This window comes from Phasianus colchicus, chromosome 8 (assembly GCF_987193195.1).
Source record: "Phasianus colchicus chromosome 8, bPhaCol1.hap1.1, whole genome shotgun sequence".
NCBI lineage: Eukaryota > Metazoa > Chordata > Aves > Galliformes > Phasianidae > Phasianus > Phasianus colchicus.
In genome coordinates, this window is record NC_143443.1 from 16182446 (window position 1) to 16205019 (window position 22574).

General features: G+C 43.8%; 1 protein-coding gene and 1 pseudogene across 16 annotated transcripts in view; one reads left to right on the forward strand and one right to left on the reverse strand.

The window, feature by feature from the left end:
* The window catches only part of NDST2 (N-deacetylase and N-sulfotransferase 2), a 129813-nt gene that overhangs the window by 98836 nt on the left and 8403 nt on the right, over nucleotides 1–22574 (forward strand). For 14 of the 16 annotated variants that reach the window (XM_090145022.1, XM_090145023.1, XM_090145028.1 and 11 more), the window contains 6 exons: nucleotides 6673–8071; nucleotides 13842–13929; nucleotides 14245–14399; nucleotides 15865–16050; nucleotides 16512–16640; nucleotides 21913–22095. In XM_090145022.1, the coding sequence (XP_090001148.1) occupies nucleotides 7079–8071; nucleotides 13842–13929; nucleotides 14245–14399; nucleotides 15865–16050; nucleotides 16512–16640; nucleotides 21913–22095 (1734 nt within the window). In that variant the 5' untranslated portion in view covers nucleotides 6673–7078. Of the gene's footprint in view, nucleotides 1–1721; nucleotides 2975–3492; nucleotides 3623–6672; nucleotides 8072–13841; nucleotides 13930–14244; nucleotides 14400–15864; nucleotides 16051–16511; nucleotides 16641–21912; nucleotides 22096–22574 lie in introns of those variants that run through there. The other 2 variants (XM_090145031.1, XM_090145033.1) reach the window with 2 other exon arrangements.
* Nucleotides 16655–21905, reverse strand: LOC149917035 (uncharacterized; annotated as a pseudogene).

A 22574-nucleotide genomic window follows, 5' to 3' on the forward strand; every position in this document is an offset into this window, starting at 1 on the left:
GGTGCAATCCTGCAGTATGCATACAAGACAGCTAGAGGTGGTTGGTGACACCAGGTTCAACACTGAGTCCAGTGGTCACTGGGGGTGAGTCCATAAGGCACCAGGTACACCCAAACCCAGGTCAGCAAGGCAGAGCCCACGTAATATAGTTCGGGTCAGGGCCTGAATTTGAGTACAGCTCACAGGCAGACAGGGAGGGAGCTGCTGTACAGAGTCAGGGAACATGTCCTCCTTGTAAACCCAACAGATTCTGCCCATGTGAACCTTGGTGCAAATACCCAAGAACAGGTAAGTACAAGAGCCTTTCCTAATGTTTTATCTTTGGTAGAGCTTACTTACAATGTTCTGGTGTTAATTTGGACAAGCTTTCAGCATAAAGGTATTAAAACGGTTGTAGTTGTTCCCAACTGTCATACTAAACTAGATAAAATAGGCTGGAAAGGATTAGCTCCTATGTGTTAACTGACAGAAGGAAGCAATTGAATGTAGATCAGCGTCTTGCTAATTGAGGTGAATTTCTTAGAGTATTAGGAAGTTGAAAGGAAGAATGGCTAGGCTACTTTCATATTGCAAATGAACTTTCATAATATACATTTCTATATTAAGACATTTCAAATCTGAGTTGTCATGTTTTAGCTGCACTTGGACTATATTTCCTTACTGGATTAAGTTGCTGATGAGAAGACAGCAGAGAAGACATTTTGCTTTCAGTAGCAGGGTCGTTTATCTGAATTGCGATAAGCAGGGCACATGAGGGAGTGGAAATTAGATCCGTATCCATATCTCATGTGGAAGGAACTGCATTTGTTTCCTGTTCTCACAGTTGCATTGAAAATGTTCTGCTGTGATAGAGCAAAGTCGTTGATCACTGAGAGAAGACTGAGGATGGTGTGTTCCCACCATTTGGAGTGACTGACATATTCATTTCTCCCCTAGGTGGGATTGGAGTGCTTCTTGTGTGGCGGGCTCTGAAGCTGCACTAACTGTAGCTCTCCATCCACCAGCAACCAAAGGCTGGCATCTCGTTGCCTGTTCTGGAAAAAGCATTAAGGGCACGGAGTGTGTAGATGCAGATTGTCAGAAGAGACACAAAACAGACAGAAAGCAAAGTACCCATTAAAATGGTGACATTTTTGTGGTAGGCTGATAGCTGGGTCTTAGAACTTCAGTGGCGTATGAAATAAAGAATTAGGGTTGCCCCTTTGGATATCTCTGAGGAAAGTACCTACTCTGTGAGCAGGTGCATTGCAGGAGCAGAGCAGTTACATCCCCTCAGCTGGTGGAAAGCACAGCCTTCTGTGAGCTCTTCCAGTGCCAGTCTTTCCTTTCAGTTCAGTGAATGTGTGCAGCTGACAAGCTGCGTAGTGTTTGTGTTAAGTAGGTAACAACTGTTGAAGGCTGAAGTTTTTTGTGGGTTTGGGGTTTTTTTTGTTTGTTTATTTTTTTAATTTATTCAGATCTGCATTTTGTTGCTCTTGCAGGAGGTGTGAAGTTGCACACCTGTCTGGGGATAATCAGAAGAAACAAGTAATTACTGCTTCATTGCACAGGTCTTCTATCAGTTTGACAGCTGGCCAGCTGGCAGCTTTCCTCCTTACCACAGGTCTGTACCAGAAGAGGCCTGTCCCTGCATGGGGACTCATCTAAGCAGAGCACAGCATTGCCTGGAAGCTCTGAGTGTGTCTGTAGGAGCAGAGTAGGCACCGTTGGTGTTTCTTGCCTCTTTGATCTGAGTTTGGAATTCTTTGGGCAGTGTCTCACTGCAGGATTTGACTGGCAGTGGGTGCTAGCTGAAATACATGTCCAGAGCCCAGACACGAGCTTGTTTGGCAATTACATTACAATGTGGCTGTAACTTCCAAAGTAATTTTTTAATCCAATATGTGGAATACAGCCACCCCTCATTTTTCTGAAGGCTCACCATGTTCTGCTGACATTATTGGATTTTTCGTTTTCACAAGAGAGCTGAGCGGTACTTGCAGGCCTGACAGGGGTGATCACTACAGCCAAGGGAGAGGTTGCGGTGTCCCGGGAGGAGGCAGGTAAGGGAGGAATTCTGTGTCACGATGACACCATTAAATGGAATGAGTTGGAAAATGGATCAAATTCTGTCTCTGATTACTTTGTAACTCAGTTACTGCAGTCCCTTTGGTGCCCAAAGCAACAGCTGTCTCTCAGGAAGTGCTGAAGAAAGACCTCTAAATTAGAGCTGTTGTAGATAAAGACATAAGTCCTGCCACTGTGCAGAAAGTTGGGTTATATTCTGAATAATAAAAGAGCTGTGGAAATGTGCTCACTATACTGGTTTTGGGGATAGTATAACATTCTGTGGCTCAGCAAGGAGGGAGCTTAAATGACAGAAGTTCTCGATAAAGGTGTCATAGGACATCCACTATCTTCCTTGTGCCTTGGCATGAGTGTGCATGGGTGTACCAGCAGCCCCCAGAAAATATATGAATATTCTTCTCTCTTGTTTTGGATGAGTACTGGGTTTTTGCATCAATCCCCACAATAATTCAGAGTGCTGGAAATATCTGGAGATCAGATATTGAAACCACACAATTCTGATTATTATCTTACTTTCACATCATATCAGTTGCCATGTGGTTTAGCAGCTGATAATTCTTTAAATGGTTTATGTTTCACATTAGCACTGTATATCGCCAGGAAACAGAGCTTCTAAGTTTTATAAAGGGTTTGTCTTAATGCTGGTGAGGCAGCTGATGATGGACCCGATGCTCTCTGATATAGCGATGCTTTCCTGGTAGGATGGGAGCTCACTGAGCCTGTGTCAGTGCTCCAGAAAATAATACATCCTTGCTGTGCTTTCAGACTGCCTCCTCCTGCAGTTTGCACTCAGGCAGTGCTGGTAAGCTGGCAGTAAGAGAGTTTGGAACAAACTTTAACTTACCTTTAAACTTGAAGTTTTTGTGGTGATGAATTCCAAGGAGTTCGATCTCAAAAGAAGAACCAGGTATTTTCTTTCCCTTTGAGAGGGATTAATTTTCAGTGTGGTGGGTGGTGGTTTGTTTGTTTACTTTGGTGTTGATTTTTCAGAGCTTTGTATTTTGAGTTGTGAGTGGTTTCTGACATCTCTCTTACCTTTCAATATAGATTTTGCTAGGTATTTTTGTTGTTATTTTTTTTTTAACTTTTTTTTTTTCTTTGAACCTAAACTAGCTAATGTGGTCCCCAAAGAGCTTAACGCATGCTGTGCCAGCTGGCATGCCCTCTGGCTGTGAAGCCTTGTTAAAGAGATCAGAGCTGACAGATTCTTGAGCAGCAATCTGATACAGGCTTTTTTTTTTAAATTTTTTATTTTTTTGATTTTTTGAGCTCACCCATGTAACAAATGGGGGCTTGTTTTGGAGCTTCGCTAGAGGCTTGAATGGAGTCATTGTTATCAAAACACTGCTGTGATTCACAAGTGCCCAGAAAGGGGCTTCCTCTCCCTCTTGCCCCTCAGTTGGGCACTGCAGGTGTGGTAGCCCAGTTTAAAACTCCAGTTTTGTCCTTATTCTACAGAATAATCCAGCTGTCTTGTGATTTTCATATTTAAACCGATATCCAGGAAATTTGAAGCTACAGCTCTTTGCAGAACACTAAAAATGAAGTGGGAGAGGTGAGTGAGTGCACCAGAGAAGGTGCTCTTCAGGTTGACACTTTGGGGCTAGAATCATAAAAGTAATGTATTACTTTGCCAGGCTTTGGCACAGATCAGTACGCTCCGTGTTCTGACTGTTACAGTGGTACTTAGATTATGAGTTCCACCAAAAAGCACTTGCTTGGAAGTTTCTGCGGTAACACACAGACTATTGAGTTTTTAAGTTCCTCTTCACATTATTTTTGCCTGTAAAAACTCCATTTTGTCTAACACATGAAGATCGTGGATATATCAGGGAATCCCAAATAGTCTAATTATTCTATTTCATCTAAAGGGATCAAAAACCAAAAGGATGTGAGCAGTTAGGGAAGACGCTGACTTGCAATTCTCAGTCTTCTTGGTCAAAATTGAGAATGTAGGACTCAGAGTGGAGTGTTTTGTATGGATCTGTGGTGCAAGATTAGAATGAAGGCTGCTTTACTTCACAACTGATGTGCCTGGGGCTGTTTATTTGGCATGTCTTATATGAAATTCACCCCATAAAAAGATGCGGTATTTATTGTGTGGTTCTGTCTAACCTGCGTCTGCTTTGCTGAATTCTGCCTCTTTTTGTCACTGCCTCTGCAGTGAAAACTAGAACCCCTAGGACATGTGCCAGATAAGGATAGTAACATCAGTGCCTTCTATGCAGAGGCGATGGGGTGGGCAGGGCTTGATGTGGTGGTCCAAAGGCTGTTCCCCCATTTGCTTCTGACAGGTGGCATGTGTTTTTGGATACTGAGTTGCCACACTGGCAGTCCTTATTGACTCAAACTGACATTATGAGCTGTATTCTGCATTCTATGCAGAGGGTCATGTGTTGAGTTATCATTTCAATAACATACACCCCCCCCAAAAAAAAAAAAAAAAAAAAAAAAGAAGAAGAAGAAAAGAAAAAAATCCATTTGAATTCCATTTGTGTATTTTTTGTCATTCCTCCCCTGGTGATTTCTCCTCCTCTTGTCCTTTTTCCAGTAAGAATTTAACAGCATGTAGAGGCAGAACAGAAAGATGATCGATTGTCTGCCTTGTAGCAAGTGCAGCTTATTGTCAGTAGCTGAGCTGGGCTTCCAAAGCCAGCTCTGTCATGAGAGAGGGCCATTTGGGCATCCAGTTGGAGTCTGGAAAACAGTGTTTGTTTTTTTTAATCTTATTCATCTGCTGCCTTGCAGTGTGACCTTCAACAAGATTTGCTGTCTCAGGTTCTCCAACAGAATGCGGAGTGCAACTTTATATTTACAGACTACGGTTCCTCACAGGGGCTGGGTTTTGTTGTGCACTAAACAAGCCAGACTACTCTCCTGAGCTTATAGCACAGAAGTTGTTTTGGATAATAGTTAATGATCATTATAAGGCTTGTATGAAGAGCACTCTATTTTCCATTCACTGTTACAAAATTATCAATACCTTTTTGTATAAAATCTGCTTTTTTTTTTTTTTTTTTAATCACTACTTCAAGCTATACCAGCAGTGTGGAAAAGAAGCCTGGTGGGAATCTTTGGAGTGGACTTCTGACCTCATCTATGTGCTGATCTTTTCCCTGACTCAGAAGGATTTTTTTTCTGTTTAGTAATACACATTACAAAATAAGCATCTGTCTCACAAGTGGTTTCTTTTCTGGTGGAGCTGGTTGTTAAAACCCTCACTTATGATATAAAAACCCTTATGTCTGTCTTAAGCTCATGCAAAATCTTCTAATGTTATTTATCAGATGATAACAACAGGCTTAGAAATGGGAGGAATGTAGGGATGATGAGCTGTTTTGTTAGTACTTTTGTTGTTGTTGCTCTTGTGCCTCCTGGTGTTAGAGCTGTGCCAGCCACGTAGGTGGTTAGAAGGGCTGAATGTGGTGGAGCACGTCCCCAGGAGTGTGGGTGCACAAGTAAGAAGGATTCTGAGAGAAGTTTCTAACTGCTATGGAAGGCTCATTGTGAGCATGACTGGGTGAGCAGCATGTGGTTTTCAGGGTGTTCCTGCTGTGCTCAGACGGGCAGCAGATGCTCCCCCAAAATATGCTGGTATCCACACTCGTTTTGTTGCTGTAGGCAGTCCCATTTCTGGTAAGGGAGAGAAACCTACACAGTGGTTTAATATAATTTTTAAATCAAGAGGCTGTGTATTTACTTTCCCTGATGTTTGTGTTTTAGATGGGTTGGTGTGGTTGGCTTTGCTGAGCATTTTATCCTGGAAAAATAACAACATACGGTGAAATAGTCTGTTGTCATAAACACAACACAGGAGGTGAGGGAGTTTCACAACATGAAGCCTTCACACGAGTGGCATATGAGCGAAGGTGAGGAAGGTTTCAAGAGGTGTTTCTTCTCCAACTGGTGTATGAACCAGTTGGCAGCGATGAGCCATGCAGTGCAGGGGTGGCTCGTGTCCTCTGGCTCCAATGATGCCCAAGGCATGCTGCCTTCGTGGAGCAGCGTTTCAGGAGCCTTGGAAGAACATGAGTTCCCAGAAGTGAGACTGCCTTGTAGACAGGGCTGAGAACCAAGGAAATCAGGAGCTGCAGAACAGAAGAGGTGGCAGGAATTTGAAGCAGCCTGCCGAGTTCTGGACATCCATATCCCAAGGTCCCAGGAAGTCACTAGCAAGGAGTCAACATATTGTTGTTAGTATAGAACAGGACAAGAAAGGCACTGTGAGGCTCTGTCCTTCTATCTATGTGGAAACCAACTCTTGAATAAGAGCATTTAAATATAAAAGCATTTTTATATCACGTTCAGTGGCATAAAGGGGAGTGAGGGAAGGCTAGATTCCCCAGCTCTGTTTGCTGTTAGGTGTGAGAACCTCCCCCAGGGTGAGTGTTGCATCCCTGCACACTTCCAGGATCTCTCTTCCAAAGATTGAGATGGTGGTTCTGCAGCTCTGCCAAGCTCCTGTACAAAGCATGTGTGTCATTTCCCAGGGAGCAGGCTAGCAACATTGCCCACCTAGCACCTGCTGATCCTGCCATTTCATTTCAAAGCCATTAAATACCATGAATTCATACTAAGAATTGACTTTTTCTTTTTAAATTGCAGGATGCAAAGAGACAGTGCCATCATGTGAATGCAGAATTGCTAAATGAGAAACAGGACACCTGGGAAGGCTGAGCTGAAAGTGCTTGTGCACAGGATGACAGACTGATTTGCTGTTGGAGACAACACTCAGGAAACCCCCCCTCCTCCAAAAGGCTTTCTGAGTGAGAGAAGAGGAACAGGAGGAAGCACACAAAAGAGCGATGGGAATTGAGGGCCATGGTTACTTGAGATAAATGGCACATCCCTGGGAGTCTAGCCTGGTAGCTGTTTGCTTTTGCTTTGTCTCTCTCCGCAGCTGCTGTTACTTTTCTGAAAGCTGCTGCTGGGTACTGCCGTGGTGGCACTGGAGATTTGAAGAGCGACGTGGCTGCAGGGTGTGAGGAGGGGGTGGGCAGCCCGCCTCACCATGATTCAGTTGTGGAAAGTAGTGCGGCATGTGCGACAGCTAGAGCTCCACAGGTTGATCCTGCTGCTCATTGCCTTCAGCCTGATCTCCATGTGCATCCTGGCTTACTACGTCACGAACAGTCCCAAAATCAAGGAGCCACCACCCCTACCCTTCAGTGACTGCAGCAACCAGCACCGCATCTCAATCCCACCGCAAGCCAGCTGGAGGCTTACAAAATCTGTGGACACCTCACGCACGGATCCTGTGGTGCTAGTCTTTGTAGAAAGCATCTACTCCCAGCTGGGGCAGGAAATAGTGGCTATCCTGGAATCTAGCCGGTTTAAATACAGGACAGAGATCGCCCCTGGTAAAGGGGATATGCCAACGTTGACAGACAAAGATAGGGGACGCTATGCTCTTATTATCTATGAGAATATCCTCAAATATGTGAATCTAGACGCTTGGAACCGAGAGCTGCTGGACAAATACTGTGTAGAGTACGGAGTGGGGATTATAGGCTTTTTCAAAGCCAACGAGAACAGCCTACTCAGTGCACAGCTCAAGGGTTTCCCCCTTTTCCTACATTCCAACCTGGGGCTGCGGGACTATCACATCAACCCCAGTGCTCCTCTGCTCTATGTTACACGGGCTAATGAGGTGGAGCAGGGTCCCCTGCCTGGTGATGACTGGACTGTATTCCAGTCAAACCACAGCACATACGAACCAGTGCTGTTGGCCAGCACGAAGTCTTCAGAGTCCATTCCTCACCTGGCCACCCACAAAGCATTGCATGCCACAGTGGTGCAGGATCTGGGTCTGCATGACGGGATCCAGCGGGTTCTCTTTGGCAATAACCTCAATTTCTGGCTGCACAAACTGATTTTCGTGGATGCCATTGCCTACCTGACTGGCAAGCGCCTGTGTCTTACTCTTGATCGCTATATCCTCGTCGACATAGATGATATATTTGTGGGAAAAGAGGGGACTCGCATGAAAGTGTCTGATGTAGAGGTAAAATCCCCAGAAAATCATAGGCCCCAGATGAAATTCCCTTGTGCGCGGTAGGTCAGGAATGTCAAGATTGCATTTAATTTGAGTTGATTTGATTGCTAAAATTTTTTTCATCTTAAAAACAGAGAAGTAACCTGCAGAGGTGCTGAGGCACAGTATGCAATAACCTCAACAAGTTTTTTTCAGGTTTAAATTGAGCATGTACTTTGTAGGATCTGGCATCTCTGAATTTAAAAAGTCTGTGACGGTCTGTCCTATCTTCTTTTTTACATAGGGAATAAGCCTATGTTGAAACCTATAAAAAAGCTGTAAGGGAAAGGCTGAGAACCAGCTATGATAGCAGTAAGCCTATGACAGCAGCTGCCTTAAAGTTGTTTTGGAAACATTCTGAAATGAAGGACAATATGTTCTTTCAACCAATGTTAGAGAATATCTGGGGCAAAGATATAAAACAAAGTAATCTTCCACGTGTGTATCCCCTCACGTGAACTAAACCTAATTCTTAACATGTTTCCAGGAGCACCCTCCGTCCTCATGGGAGTCTTAGCATTTCTTAGGTTTTGTATGCATCCATGCAGGATGCATCTTTCAGCTCATCTCAGTTTTTTCAGGTGTGAGATTTTAAATCACGGTTCTGATGCCAAGTTTAGGTTGGGATCTGTTTAGATCTTGCTGTTTAGAGCTAGTTTTATCTTTTTAATTCATTCAAAGCCGCATACTTGAAGCAGCATAAGTGCATACCATTGTTTATTTTACTTGCTCAATTCTTTAATAATCCTTTTCAGCCACCCTTGATCATGACAAACTAGGAGTTATCAAAAAAAAATGGAACAATTGTATGTAACTCTACTTGAAAGAATATGCTAACAATTTCTTCATTTCACTGCAGTATCCCTTTGTTTGAGATACTGAAATGCTCTGAAAGTGTAATTTCTGAGTGATCACGGTCTTGTCTTGTACCTTCTAGTTCAAACTCGTGGAGATTCCCAGTTCTGTGTTGTCTGAGCAGGTTACAGACCAGTGTGAGAAAACAGAGGATAGTTGACCAAAGCTTTTGGAGGCGAAGGCTGTTCCAGTGATGATAAAAACAAACCCAGACAAGATAATTCCAAAAGATGCTTTGTTTGGGTTTTAACAGTGAAATGGAGGAATAATCTGTGATCAGTAAGCAGAGAATCTCAGGCAAAGCAGATAAAACCCAGATTTATCCATTTAAAAGAAGTTCTCTGATTGCAGAGCCATGAGAGGTTAATGAATTTTTATTTTTTAAAAGCGAGAAATAACAACATGGATTTGTTGATAGCCTCTCGCTGTGGGGAGAGGGGAATATAATAGTGATGAAACAGCTGGCATTTTCTTTGGCCTTTTATATAAAAGCTGTGTTTCAAGGCTGCTATCTCAACACACAGTTTCTTATCTTGAAGCTTAGATTACAGTGGTCGGGGTAGTGGTTTGAAGATTGGATGTTATGTGAAGGTATAAAATTGACTCTGCTATCCCAGTGAGCTTGTTTGCCATATGCGGATCCACGTTCAAACAGCTTCCCAGACAAAATGACTATTAAAAGGAAATGCTGGATATAATTTGGTTGAATGCATGCGTGCCTATGGTAGATGTCTTGCGTGAGATGAGAGATGTTTTTATTTGTGATGTTTAGAGGAGGACTGGGTTAGCTTTTTATCTTTAAAAAGAAAAAAGAAAAAAAAAAGGATTCTTGTTTGTTTTTACTTTAAAGATGCTCACCCCTTGAGTTCCTGTTTCTGCTGAAGGGCTGGAGCAAGAGCTTGCAGTCCTCTACTGAAGCAAAGCATTGGGAGCTGCTCAAAGAAAATGTTTTTCCCTTGTAAAGTTCACCAGAGATTGAACTGCACATAATTAACAAAACAAAATCTCAGAGAATCCTTTCTCTTATCAACAAGTCCACATTCAGTCTCTTGTAAAATCATAATCCTCTGAATTTACCAAACCTCCATGGAACTGGCCAACAAAGACTAATGCAGAAAGGATCTGGCTTCCTGGTCCGCTTTAGGTATGAGGAAAGAAGATTAAGCAGATGAGTTTTTGCCTCTCTGGTGGTAATCTCTACAAGGGCATAAATAGCAAGCAATCATTGCTCCTGATTCTGAGAGCCAGTTAAGTGAAAATTGAGGACTTTGGGTTATTGAATGGTGAGGGTGGAAGAGAGTCTAGTAAGGACAGCTGTCAATCAGCTCTCGCCTTTCTAAATTGCATGTGATGATCTTAGCTGAAATCAAAATACCCAGCAATTCTAACTGCCTGATTCTGGCATTGTAGGGGAGCTGGGAATACAAGCACTGAGTGCTTTCTCTTTTCACAGCACTGTTCTGAGCTATGCCAGTGCTACCACCAGGCAGTGAGAAAACTGCAGAAGATCCTTTTGAGAATGTGCTGCTCTGTGATGGACAGTTCAACTAAAGGAGGTGTTTCTGCAGCAGTGCTTTGTATACTTTGCTTTGGATGCTCCCAGTATACTTTGCAAAAGTATTTATTATGTTCTTTATCATTTGTCTGAGGTTATCCAAACTTTATGGTATCCTCTCATCCTAGCATCCACCTTTCAACCTTGTTTCCCACATTTCTTTTGCTGCTTTTTTAGAGATACCTCAGATAGAGGAGATAATACTCAGGGTTTGTGTGAAGCAGCTAAAATCACTGCAAAAGCTTTTAGAAGATTAAAAAATATGTATATTCATAGCTAAAAAAGCAGAGTGATGTGAAAGTTGAGTTCTTATTAATGTGATGCCTAGATGACAGACTCTTGATGGACTGTGATAAGCATGAAGTCATTCTCAGCTCTCACGGGGTTCTGTTGGACACCCCATCTTTTCCTTCTGGGATGAGCCTTGCTGAGCTTCTAGTAGAAAGCAGAGATAGGGAAGGGACCTTTGGGGCTGGCTCATAGACAGGCATACATCTTGGAAGGATTTTTGGAAAGGAAGACAGATAGAAAATAGAAATTTGTGAAGAGTGATTTTCTAAGGTAAGAGACTTTCCTTTATAGAGGTGGGGAACAGCTAAAATACAAGCTCTGCATCCAGTGAAATCCTTTAAATATGGACTTGAGGATGTGTCTGGCTAGTTAAGTAAAAGAGAAACAGAGTGCAGGGGTGTCAAGTGAGAAACGCCATCTTCCCAGCCCATTCCCACTGCTGTATTGTTTTGCCTTGGATCACTTGGAACCCATATGCTAGGGAACAGTGGATGATAGGTGTTTTTGTTTTGTTTTGTTTTTTGAATGAATCTCCAAATATTTTGCTTGGCACCTTACTCTCTTTGATCCTGTGCAGGTGAAAGGCATTTATTCAGACATACACTGTGCCACCTTACAGCTGTGAGAAAGACTGAGCGTCAGTGCAGGGATGGCACATGATGAGTAATAAACCCTCCAGGAAGGCAGGGCTCTGCTAGGCTCCACGGGGCTCCACAGTCTCAGAATTGCTGGGGCCCCCATGGACTCTCCCTGGGTCCCTCCCTAGCCACAAAGGATTTCTGCCTGCCAGAGCACAGCTTTTGGGGATTTATCATCAGACAGATGTGTCGTCATGGTAACCCCAGCCAGGCTTTAAATCTCCCTCAGCGCAGAGAAATGCTAAGCCTCTTAGCTGCTGTCTTTCCTCCCTCTACCTTCCCACTCAAGCTTGAGGAAGTAGATGTGCCTACAGGGTAGCAGAGAGAAGTGGGAAGGCGTGGGACAGCTCCGGGGGCAATATGAGGAAGTGGCACTTTCCTGCCTAAGTGTTCCAAGTGCTGATTCCATGCTGGGAGTGATGGTGTCACCTAGCTGGGCAAACAGGCTCCTCTCTTGAGAGAGATGCACAGCTCTTAGTCAGTGCTGCCTGCTATGGGATAAGTCCCTGCGTCTTATGTGAAGGGAACTTGATTTCCCGTTGCCTATTCAGGAACTTGTGCAGCAAAAAAGGTTTCAGTCATCAGTGCTGCTGGTGTGTCACCTTGTTAAGCCCTACTTGCATGTGTAGTGGGTTCTGGAGATGTCATATTCCATACATCTCTCAAAATAGCACCCTTGAGTGGGAACTGGGATAAAGGTGCGGTAGGCATGTGGTCATGGAGGAGCTGGGATCTGTGTTAGAAATTTGTTCTTGCAGTTGTATGTGTGTGTGGAGATGGGGAATGAGCAGTTAAGTGTTCCTCTAGGGAGAAGTCTGAAAGCTTTGTTATTTGGGGCCATTGGAAAGCATGGGGAGTGTCTTCAGCACTGTGGAAATAAACTGTCTGGTCTTTCCACCTTGCCATGTGTGAGATGGATGGGTCATGGGCTGCTTGTCTTGGGATAAAAAAAAGTCTCAGTTTAGTCCACTAATCACCTCTGTCCAACATGTATATAAAAGAGATGGGTAATTGTGTTACTTAAGTCGTTGTCTTTAAGTTAATGTGATGGTCAGTGTTTGGTCAACACTATTTTGAAATATTAGTAACAGCAGTGGCTCATTCAGGATACCTTCAGTGGTATTCTGACAAAGCTGCTTGCTCAGCAGAGTTGGCATTTGTCAAAGCGCTTTCCAGTACTTAAGGGGCAGTGTGCCTAAACAGTGCCTATTGAGCAGGAGGCAGATGAAAGCGACGTTGTTGTTGTGCCCCTTGAGGCAAGGGAAAGACAGCTGGTGAAGGAAGATCTGCCCATCTCCTCAGTTCCAGGAAGTCTGTGTGCTTTCTCCAGTGTTACCTGCATTTATCCCAAGGCTGGTGTTAAAGCTCGTCACATTGGTGCATTCACTGCTGAACTGCTTTCTTAGAAAAGCTATTAAAATGTAAATAACTGTGGGGACAGGACCATCTCTGTCACCTGTCAACAGCCCTCCTGCCAAGTCCCTTTTTGGTCAGGAACTGCTCCCATAGGGGGCTCCATCAGTGGCGCTTTTCCCAACATAGAGGTAGTAGCAGAGGATGCATTTCAGGGCTTTGATTTTCACTGTTTTCTAACAGAAGAAATTTGACTGGAATTAGTGTACATTTGCTCATGGCATACTGAGCAGCTTTTTTTTCTGTCAAGTCTGTCTGCTATCTGCTGCCAGACCTTGGGGTTGTGGCACAAGGCTCCTTCCCTTAGGCTATAGTAATTATTTTGGACATTCAAAGCTGAAGGCAAGGAAGAGAGAACTTGTAGGAAAAATCATGTCTGTGAATGTCAGCTCGCCCAGGTTTTTTTTCCAGAATCCAGGAAAATTTCCAGCCAGAGGTACCTCCCTGTAATTGCAGGACTCCTTATGTGGGTATTTCTGTGAATCCACCTTTCCTCTTTGAATCCTCGCCTTGGAACACTTAGTTACTGTTTGTGATACAGTTGAATTATTTTCCTCTGTGCACCATGTCCAGCTCTATCTTGCTTTTCCTTAAGCCATAGACTTGGAGAAAGGTAAAAGGTCCCAGCTGATAGGGAGGGGAAGGGAGTATTGAGGTTGATCCTGGGAAGACTAAGGGAGCTGTTGCTTGGAGGTGAGATTTGTCCCTCTGCCTCAGCACAGGCGCTGTGGGTACTTCACAGTGAGGTGGTGAGGATGTATGAGAGATGGATGTGACTGTGTTATTAAAGCAACATCGTTCAGTAAGGCAAGATGGTACTTCACATAAAGGCTCTGTGTGGGAACCCTTGGCTTCATCACTCCACAGGTAACAGTGTCTTAGCTCCATCTCCTGTGACACCTCTTCAGACTGAACTGGCACCAGCAGAGCAGAGGAATCTTACAGAACAACTGAGTGTGAACATTTCTTTTTCCTTTTGTTCAAACAGGCTTTACTGAGCACCCAGAATAAGCTGAGAACTTTAGTCCCAAATTTCACCTTCAACCTGGGCTTCTCAGGGAAATTCTACCACACAGGTAAGCCTCTGGCACCTCTTTGTCCCAGCACCTGCATATGGCCCACATGTTAGTGGGAGCTTCATGGTACCCTGACAGTATACAGGGCACATTCTCATGTAGTTCTGTTGTGGCTCTTGGCAGAAGTGATGCATCTCTTTTACCACTTAAAACTTTTGTCAGCTCCCTACCTTACTCTTTGTGCATGTGCATGTCTGTGTAACACATTACTCAGAGCTTGATCCTCTGTGTCGTTCTTGATCTGAATGGCTGCTTAGAAACATTGAGCCCTTTTTCTGCTTTGTGTTTTTGCATCTCCTTGTCTATTCTCTGTAGGTACAGATGAAGAAGATGAAGGTGACGACATGCTGCTCAAGCATAGGAAGGAGTTCTGGTGGTTCCCTCATATGTGGAGTCACATGCAGCCTCATCTTTTCCATAATGTCACTGTGCTGGCTGAGCAGATGAAGCTCAACAAACAGTTTGCTGTGGTAAGGAGTATCACATTCCTTTACAGTACTAATCCTAAAGCATTCTTCCCCTGGAAGAGCTGTTCAGACCCTGCTGAAGACAAATACTAGCCAAGTAACACAGCGGCATTTAAGAAAGCCAGCCCTATAAGTTTAAATTGGTGCATGCCTCCTGCTGTCTTCAGGCAAGAAACAGAATTCTCATGCCTGTCTGTGTAGTGTTTCCTGGCACCTGCATGGCCCCAGGCAGCTCCGCCACATTCCAGGGTGCAAATCCCAGGGCTCTAGTTTGCTGAGGTGTGAACTTGTTGTAGCATTACCTTCCAAATCCAATTATTGTATAAACTGGCAGGGAGAAGGCATTTCCTGTTCAATCCTTATTCACAGTGGTTTTGTAGGAAGTTATCTACTCTGTAGTATAAAATGCTCTGTGTCCTGGCTCTGGCCTCCTCAGATAATGCTGGAGGGAGTCTTTTATCTAGGAAGTCCAGGGGAAAATCCCTGGTTTTGGCAGAGGAGGAGGGAAACCTTGAACATCTTGTATTACAGACAATGTCTGCTTCATGCTTACAGCAGAGTTGAATATAGTGTGTGTTTGTCTGAAAAAGATGTGTCCTTTTCACCCCTACTTTGGTTCTGTTGATAGTAATCCCCTTGGGAATAGCAAGCTGCTGTCTCATGTTCCCATGACACATGCAGAGTTGGAATAATCCCAAATTCAGAGTACAGTTGCAGCATTATAGAAACAATTTCATCTTCTTTTCATGCTTAAGTTAGTTTCTTGCTAAGAGAGAAAAAGCTCAGAACACAGTTGTACATATTTAACATAAAACAAGCTAGCAGTGGGAAGGGAAGGCTGCTGCTTCATTTAGGGGCTCTGGTTTTATTGTGTACCACCAGGGCAGAGCTGTCATTATTCATATTGTTACCAGAACCCATAGTGAAATTAAGAACCATGAAATTCAGATATCTCTTGTAATTTTAGTATAGCTTTGGGCCCCATATCTTCAGCCTCAACAGTCACTAGTTTCATGCCTTCTTTTCTTTGAATTGCTATCTTCAAGGCAGGCCCCAGCTGTTGTCTTCTTCCCTTCTATGTCAGTTAAAGAAATTTTGTTTTCCTGCTCCAGTGACTCAGACCTAGGAATTGTGGGTGTGAGATGTGTGACTTAACAGCACTGATTAGTTCATTTGTAATAACCAAGGAGCCTGACCTGAGGCTTTGAATTAATCTGACTTGTTACACCTGCAAGCTACAAGACTGTTCTTGCAGCAGCTGTTCCAAGTGCTGAACATTCTTGTTGGTCCAGAATCGCCCTTCCTATTTCTATAGATACATAATGCAAGAAGTATCTCAAGTTCCCAGTCCAGGGAGATTTCTTTTTACTCTGTCCTGTTGGCTCCAGCTTGGAAACTGTTGCTTAATGATCCGTAGTAAGAATAATAGTTAAGTATTGGATGATCAAGATGTGTATTCTGCTTCCAGGAACATGGGATCCCCACAGACTTAGGCTATGCTGTAGCCCCCCATCATTCTGGGGTTTATCCTGTCCACACACAACTCTATGAGGCATGGAAATCTGTTTGGAGCATCCAAGTAACAAGCACAGAGGAATACCCACATCTGCGACCTGCCCGGTACCGACGTGGATTCATCCATAATGGAATCATGGTGAGCACAGCTGGGTGAGCAGAGCCCACAGGCTCCTGAGCAGTGCACATTTCCTTCCCGGGGGACACTCTCCTAATGACCTGCAGCAAAAACATAAATCTCAGTATCATCCATATTTCCAAAATTATTAAGTGAAGTAAAGAGAAGGAACTTGGCTACAGTTTTTTTTATTTCTTAGTAGAATTCAGAGGTCAGTACTGATCAGAGAGCAAAATTAAGCATGGCAAAATTAAATTTATGTCCCACTCACTTATTTGTTTGCTAAGTCCTGTGCTAAGTAAATGTCTGGGAGGAATATCAGAGAGTCCTCTGACTCTGAACCTCTGAAACCATGTTACTTATATCCCTTACTCTTCATATTGATCTATATAGTACTGTATAGTACTGCTTAGACACATCCATGTATAGATTTCTGTTGCATCCGCCTCTTACCTAACTTTTCTTTTCTTCTATATTGTTAGGTTCTGCCTCGACAGACCTGTGGCCTTTTTACTCACACTATCTTCTATAATGAATATCCTGGTGGCTCAAAGGAATTGGACAAGAGCATTCGTGGTGGTGAACTCTTCCTGACAGTTCTCCTGAACCCAGTAAGCTCATCTGCAAGGGGGATCAATGTATGGGAGCTTATTCACATGATGTGGGAAAGGACTGGGTCCTAGGGGTGATTCAGTGCAATAATTCACTGCAGTGCAAATATCTTCAGTGTGAGGCTAAAGAGATGTGAAAGAGAGGGCCAAGGAAGTTGTGGCTATTTAAGGTTGCTTTGCTTTACTCACTGCTAAGGAAGAAGTAGTGAGTGTTGGCAAGTGCAATGGTCCTCATCTAGAAATGAGCCAGGGTGATGTGCTGAGTGTGGCCCAGAATGAAGTGGGTGTTACCTACACTGCTGCACCTTCTTGAATTATTAGTGAGATGTGCCTTGGTGCCTTCTGTCCCACACACATGTGATTTTTGTTGGCTCGTCCTCAGGCTCACTGATGAATTTTTATTATAAGTGCTTTCTCTGGGCTTTTCTTAAGCAGTGTACTGCCCATCCTTTCAGAATGTATATACCAAAAGCAATTACTGTATGCTGTTTTTTGTGATGTAGCTGTCACCCTAAGGCATTTTTGGGATATCTGTGTCTGACACAGCTGTTTCACATTTAATGCTTATCTGTTCCATCAAGACACCAAGCTACTGTAGTACCTTCGACACTATATAGTCCCTTCTCAATTTTTAGCAATGTAAGGCAAATGACATATTTCTCACTTCCCATTGAAGCTGGGACGATGTGCTAGGTGTCAAAAGACAAGAAAAAAACAACAACCAAAAAAAACCCTCCAAAAGCGGTCATTAAAAAAAAAATCCTAAATGGGTAGGAAAGTAAGCTTTGTAGCCATCTCCAACTGTAGATCACACTCCTTCACTTTCATGCTCACTGGCTGCTGTCCTTTTTGTCTGATCCTATGTATGACAGCTTTCTCAATTCTGCTCCTGAATTTGTTTCTTTCTAAAGCTGATTTGGCACCTATTGTCATCCACCTATCTGAATAAGCATTGCCCTGCCATGTTTAGATAGTGATTTTTGAAATGTCTTCTTCCACAGCCATTCCTGATGCTTAATCTTGCCTTTTCTTAGGATTTCCAAGTTTCTGCCCTTATATATCTTTTCCATCAGTGCCCAAGTTTGGGTAAGAACCTATGCAAACCAGTCCAAGAGAGAGCAGCTTGTTTCCAACTAGGTGTGAGCCTTGGAGTACTGGTCACAGTCACTGAGAACTTGTTTTGTCAGATTTGTCATGCAATGTCAGTGGCTGTGCTCGCCATGATATTTTCTTTCATTCCCTGCTTCCTTTGGGTCTTGATTGTAGGGCTGAATACAGAGCTTTAGCCACCTTTGGCTGGAGCTGCAGAGGCTCAGTGAATCAGAAAATCAAACTTCTTCTCTCAGTGAGCTTAATTTTTTTTTTTTTCTTCTTTTTCCTAGAGCTTTGTGCTTCTCAATCCTAGAACCATGGAACCATGGTAGTGAAAAAATCCTTGCAGTGTATTTTGGGTGCATCACATACAGGTTGTAGTTTACAAACAAATCCTGGGTTTCTGAGCATTAGCCTGTGACAAATTCTGGCCAGGTGTATGATCTGTAGAAGTTAGGAGTTTACAGTAGCTCTAGCTAAAAAGCTGTAGAGGTTTATACTTCCAGTTTTGGAAGCCAACCTTCAGTCTTCCTCACCACAAATAGAATTATTAACTTTATGCACAACCAGCAAATTCACCTTAATAAGAGTCTTTCATAAGGACAAAGCTATTCTTGGTTTAAATATGGAGTGATCTTTGCCACCATTGGTCAGATTGAAAGTGAAGCTTTTCTGGATCTCTGTTCCCATATGTAGAGTTTATTCCACCTCATCCTACTTTATAATAGCCAGATTTTAAAGAAACAAATAACCACTGTGAAACTTAAGAGCTCTAGATCTCTCTTGGAAAACCAGTTGCCAGACTAATTGAGAGATCATTGCTGGTCTAGAAGGCTGTGTCAAGAAATTTTTTAAAACTTAGTTTGTAGATCCACCCGTTAAAATTTACTGATAAGCATGTGAGCATTGAGGCAGCTGAGTGATTTATGATCCAAAAAAGCTTGGGAAGATTGTGCTGTGGTATGGGATTGGCTTACTTGCCAGTTACACTGTTGGCTCTTTGACTTTCAAAACTCAAATGCCTTCAAACGTTTCGTATGTTTACACTTTCCCTTCCTTTTGGCAGTGCAGCATTCCTCTCTCTGTCAGCAGTGGAAGACCGTGCTTTAAGCTCCTTTTCATTCATTTCACAGTGGTTCAGATTCTTGTATTCTTTGCACTTTGATAGAGCCATCTCAGAGAGTTGATAGAAAGCTGGCCAGCCCCGCAGCCCCAGCAGTGATCCGCAGCAGACTTGGACCAGTGTCTCTCAATCCTTTCTGGTGCTTCCAGCTCTCTTTGAGTGGATATACATATGCAGGAGTCTCCAAGCCTGTGTGTATGTGATTAGCTCCACAGTGCAAACAGATGATGTTTGATCTTCTGACTAGTGAACAAGGTCTGATGTCAGTAAAGAGAATAGTTGTTGATGTTTAATGGACAGGCTGCCTTGTGCCCAGTCTGTTTCCCAGAAGCAAAGGACATCTTTCTGATCATTTCCATGCTGTTGTTGATTGTGGAAGGGAGTGAGAGAGAAGGGCTGTGTGACCATTGAGCTAGTCCTGTGTGTTACTGATTGTGGATGGGAGAGAGAAAGAAACAAAAATTGAATGTAGGTTATGTCAGGAGTAATACTTGGAGCTGTTTTGCTAACAGTAGCTGTGGCAATGCACTGCAAGCTTCCAAGCTTTGTTTATCAGTGCACATGTTACAGGGTATGACTGCACACTCAGAAACACAGGGAAATGGTTGGGCTTGTCTTATCTTCTTGTAAGCCATGTTGCTGGAGATTCTGCAAATGACAGCATTGCTTGTGTGAGCATGGTTGGCACAAATATTTTACTGAATACAGTTAGTTTTGAGACATGGTTGCTAGCCCTAGTCACATGCAAACCATTTTTTTTTATTCTGAAAACCCTGCAAGTGTCCTAGGTATGTGACCTGTGCTCCCTGCTTGGATTATGCCAGTGAGAAAGCCACTTTTTGCAGCAAACTTTTTCTCTAAGTGCTTTACCAGCAAATCAAAGAGATGAGCCACCTTTTGCTATCACACCACCTTCCTGGTGTTTGTCAGAAATGGGTAAAAGACAACATGGCACACATCCTTTTGCCTTCTGATTTTCTCCACGATGTGGCCCAGATCTTTCTGTGTTTTGCTGTGTTGTATTTAGAATCAAAGAATAATAGAATCCTTAGAATTGGAAGGGACCTTTAAAGGTCATCTAGTCCCCACTCCTCTGCAATGAACAGGAACATGCACAGCTCGATCAGATTGCCCAGGGCTTGATCCAGCCTCACTTTGACAATCTCCAGAGATGGGGCTTCAACCACACCTCTGGGCAACCTGTTCCAGTGCTTCACCACTCCCATGGTAAAAGATTTTTTCCTTATATCCAACTTAAATCTTCTTTAAGCTTGAAGCCCTTTCCCCTTGTTCTGTCACCACAGACGCTGCTGAAGAGTCTGTCCCTTTCTTTCCTCTAGCTTCCCTTTAGATACTAAAAGGCTGCTATCAGGTCACATCACAGCCTTCTCTTCTCCAGGCTGAACAGCCCCAGCTCTCTTGGCCTGTCCTTATAGGAGAGGCGTTCCATCCCTTTGATCATTTTTGTGGTCGTCCTCTGGATGCACTCCAACAGATCCATGTCTTTCCTGTGCTGAGGACTCCACATCTGGACACAGTACTCCAGGTGAGGCCTCACCAGTGCAGAGTAGAGGGGCAGGATCACCTCTGTCTCCCTGCTGGCCACGCGTCTTTTGATGCAGCCCAGGATATGGTTGGCTTTCTGAGCTGTGAGGAGACATTGCTGGTTCATGTCCAGTTTACTATCTGCCAGTATTCCCAGGTCCTTTTCAGTAGGGCTGTGCTCCATCCTTTCATCCCTCAGCTTGTATTGATAATGAGGATTGCCTCAACCCAGGTGCAAGATCTTGCAGTTGGATTTGTTGAACCTCCTGAGGTTCTCTTGGGCCCACTCTGTAAGTCTGTCCAGGTGCTTCTTGATGGCATCCCATCCCTCTTGTGTGCCCACTGCACCCCACAGCTGGGTCTCATTGGCAAACTTGCTGAGGGTGTACTCAACCCCACTGTCAGCGTCACTGATGATGATATTAAAGAGTATCTGTCCCAGCACTGACCTGTGAAGGACACCACTCATCACTGATCTCCATCCAGACATTGAGCCACTGACCACCACTCTCTGGACTCGATCCTGCAGCACATCCTTTTTACACAGCAGCACCAAGTGCAAATACTTGAAGTGTAGGTGCCAGAACCTGCCTGGCAGGGCTGCTCCATCAGCTCAATGGGAAACCAGAAGTGAAAGATTCACAGGCAGGCAAATGTGATAAATCATTAACTCTGCTCAGTTTCTTTGTGTGGTAATGCTACCGCTGTTTGCTGTTGCCTATTCAAACGTAGGGTAGGATTACATTAATTTTCAGTGCCTTGGGGAAGGTTTGGCACAAAGTACCAGAAGTACCTCTCGTTGCACTAAGACCATTCCATGGTGCCACTGTGCAGAAGACTGAATTCAGGCATCTGGACTGCCAGCAAATGTATTCATCCAGTGCCATCTGTATTCTCCTTTCTTCTTTTCCCTACTGTGAGAGGGAAGGCTACTCCTGCTCACTGCCAGTGCAGTGTTTTGTTGCCTGCTGACATCACCTGGCATCATCAGGGTTCAGCAGTGGGTGCTTGGAGAGAGGCAGGGAAGCTCCCATTCTTCCAGGTGACCCTGCAAATAGCAGGGGGGTTGAAACTAGATGATCATTGTGGTCCTTTTCAACCCAGACCATGCTATGATACGATTCTATGATAAAGCAGGCTTTGGAAGTTTTAGACTAGGAGAGAGTGGCTGATTAACCTTTGTTTCCCCTCAGTGTCCCAGAGCCACTAAAGTGGGATTTTGAGCTTTTTGTGGACTCACAGGCAGGGCTCAGCCAGCCTCCACCACATTCCCAGGGGTTGCTGAGAAATGCATGTCCCTCCTCTCCTTAGTTTCCGCTGCTCTGCAAGCACTAAATTTCTTTTGTTTTTCATCAGCGCAGTGCTTGCTGTTCACTGGCAGATGCATGTTTGTCAACCCAGACCGCCAGGGCAGTTGGAGGTGTGAACAGCCTCTTCCTTGACAATACAGTCAAGTCAGGAGGAAACAATACTGTTACCTGATTCAGCAGTTTCCCATGTCCTTATTTTCAGATCAGCATCTTCATGACCCACCTGTCTAACTATGGGAATGACCGCCTAGGACTGTACACTTTTGAGAGCCTGGTCAAGTTTGTGCAGTGCTGGACCAACCTTCGCCTGCAGACACTGCCCCCGGTCCAGCTTGCAAAGAAGTACTTTGAAATCTTTCCTCAGGAGAAGAATCCCTTGTGGCAGGTGAGAAAACTCTTTTAATCGCTCCTACTGGTTTTCTTAGAGCTGTGTTCCATATTTAAAGCAGAGAAACTGCTGATCCAGAGCACAGAGTGGTAATGCATGAAAGTTTTAGGTTTAACCTTTGTGGCTTTAGGCTGCAAGGGGCAAATTATAAAGTGGAAGGGAGGGGGGTGATGGTGTGAGCTTAGGGACAGGGATGGCTGGTGAAAATGACTGGAAGGAGGGCTGTAGACATTTGGGTCATTAAAAAGCTTCTATAGAGCAAAGTGCTGTGAAATGCTAAGTGTATGAGGAATAACCCTGTTTGTTGCTGGAAGAGCTTGCAGGCATGTTAACATGATTAATCTTAAAGTAATTTCACACCACAGAATTCATGTTCATTAAATAAAAACATGTTTATTCCATTTTATCCCAGAGCGGCAGCTCTCTGCCTGATAATGAGCAGATGAAATTAACTGAAGGTGATAGAGTTGTCTGCC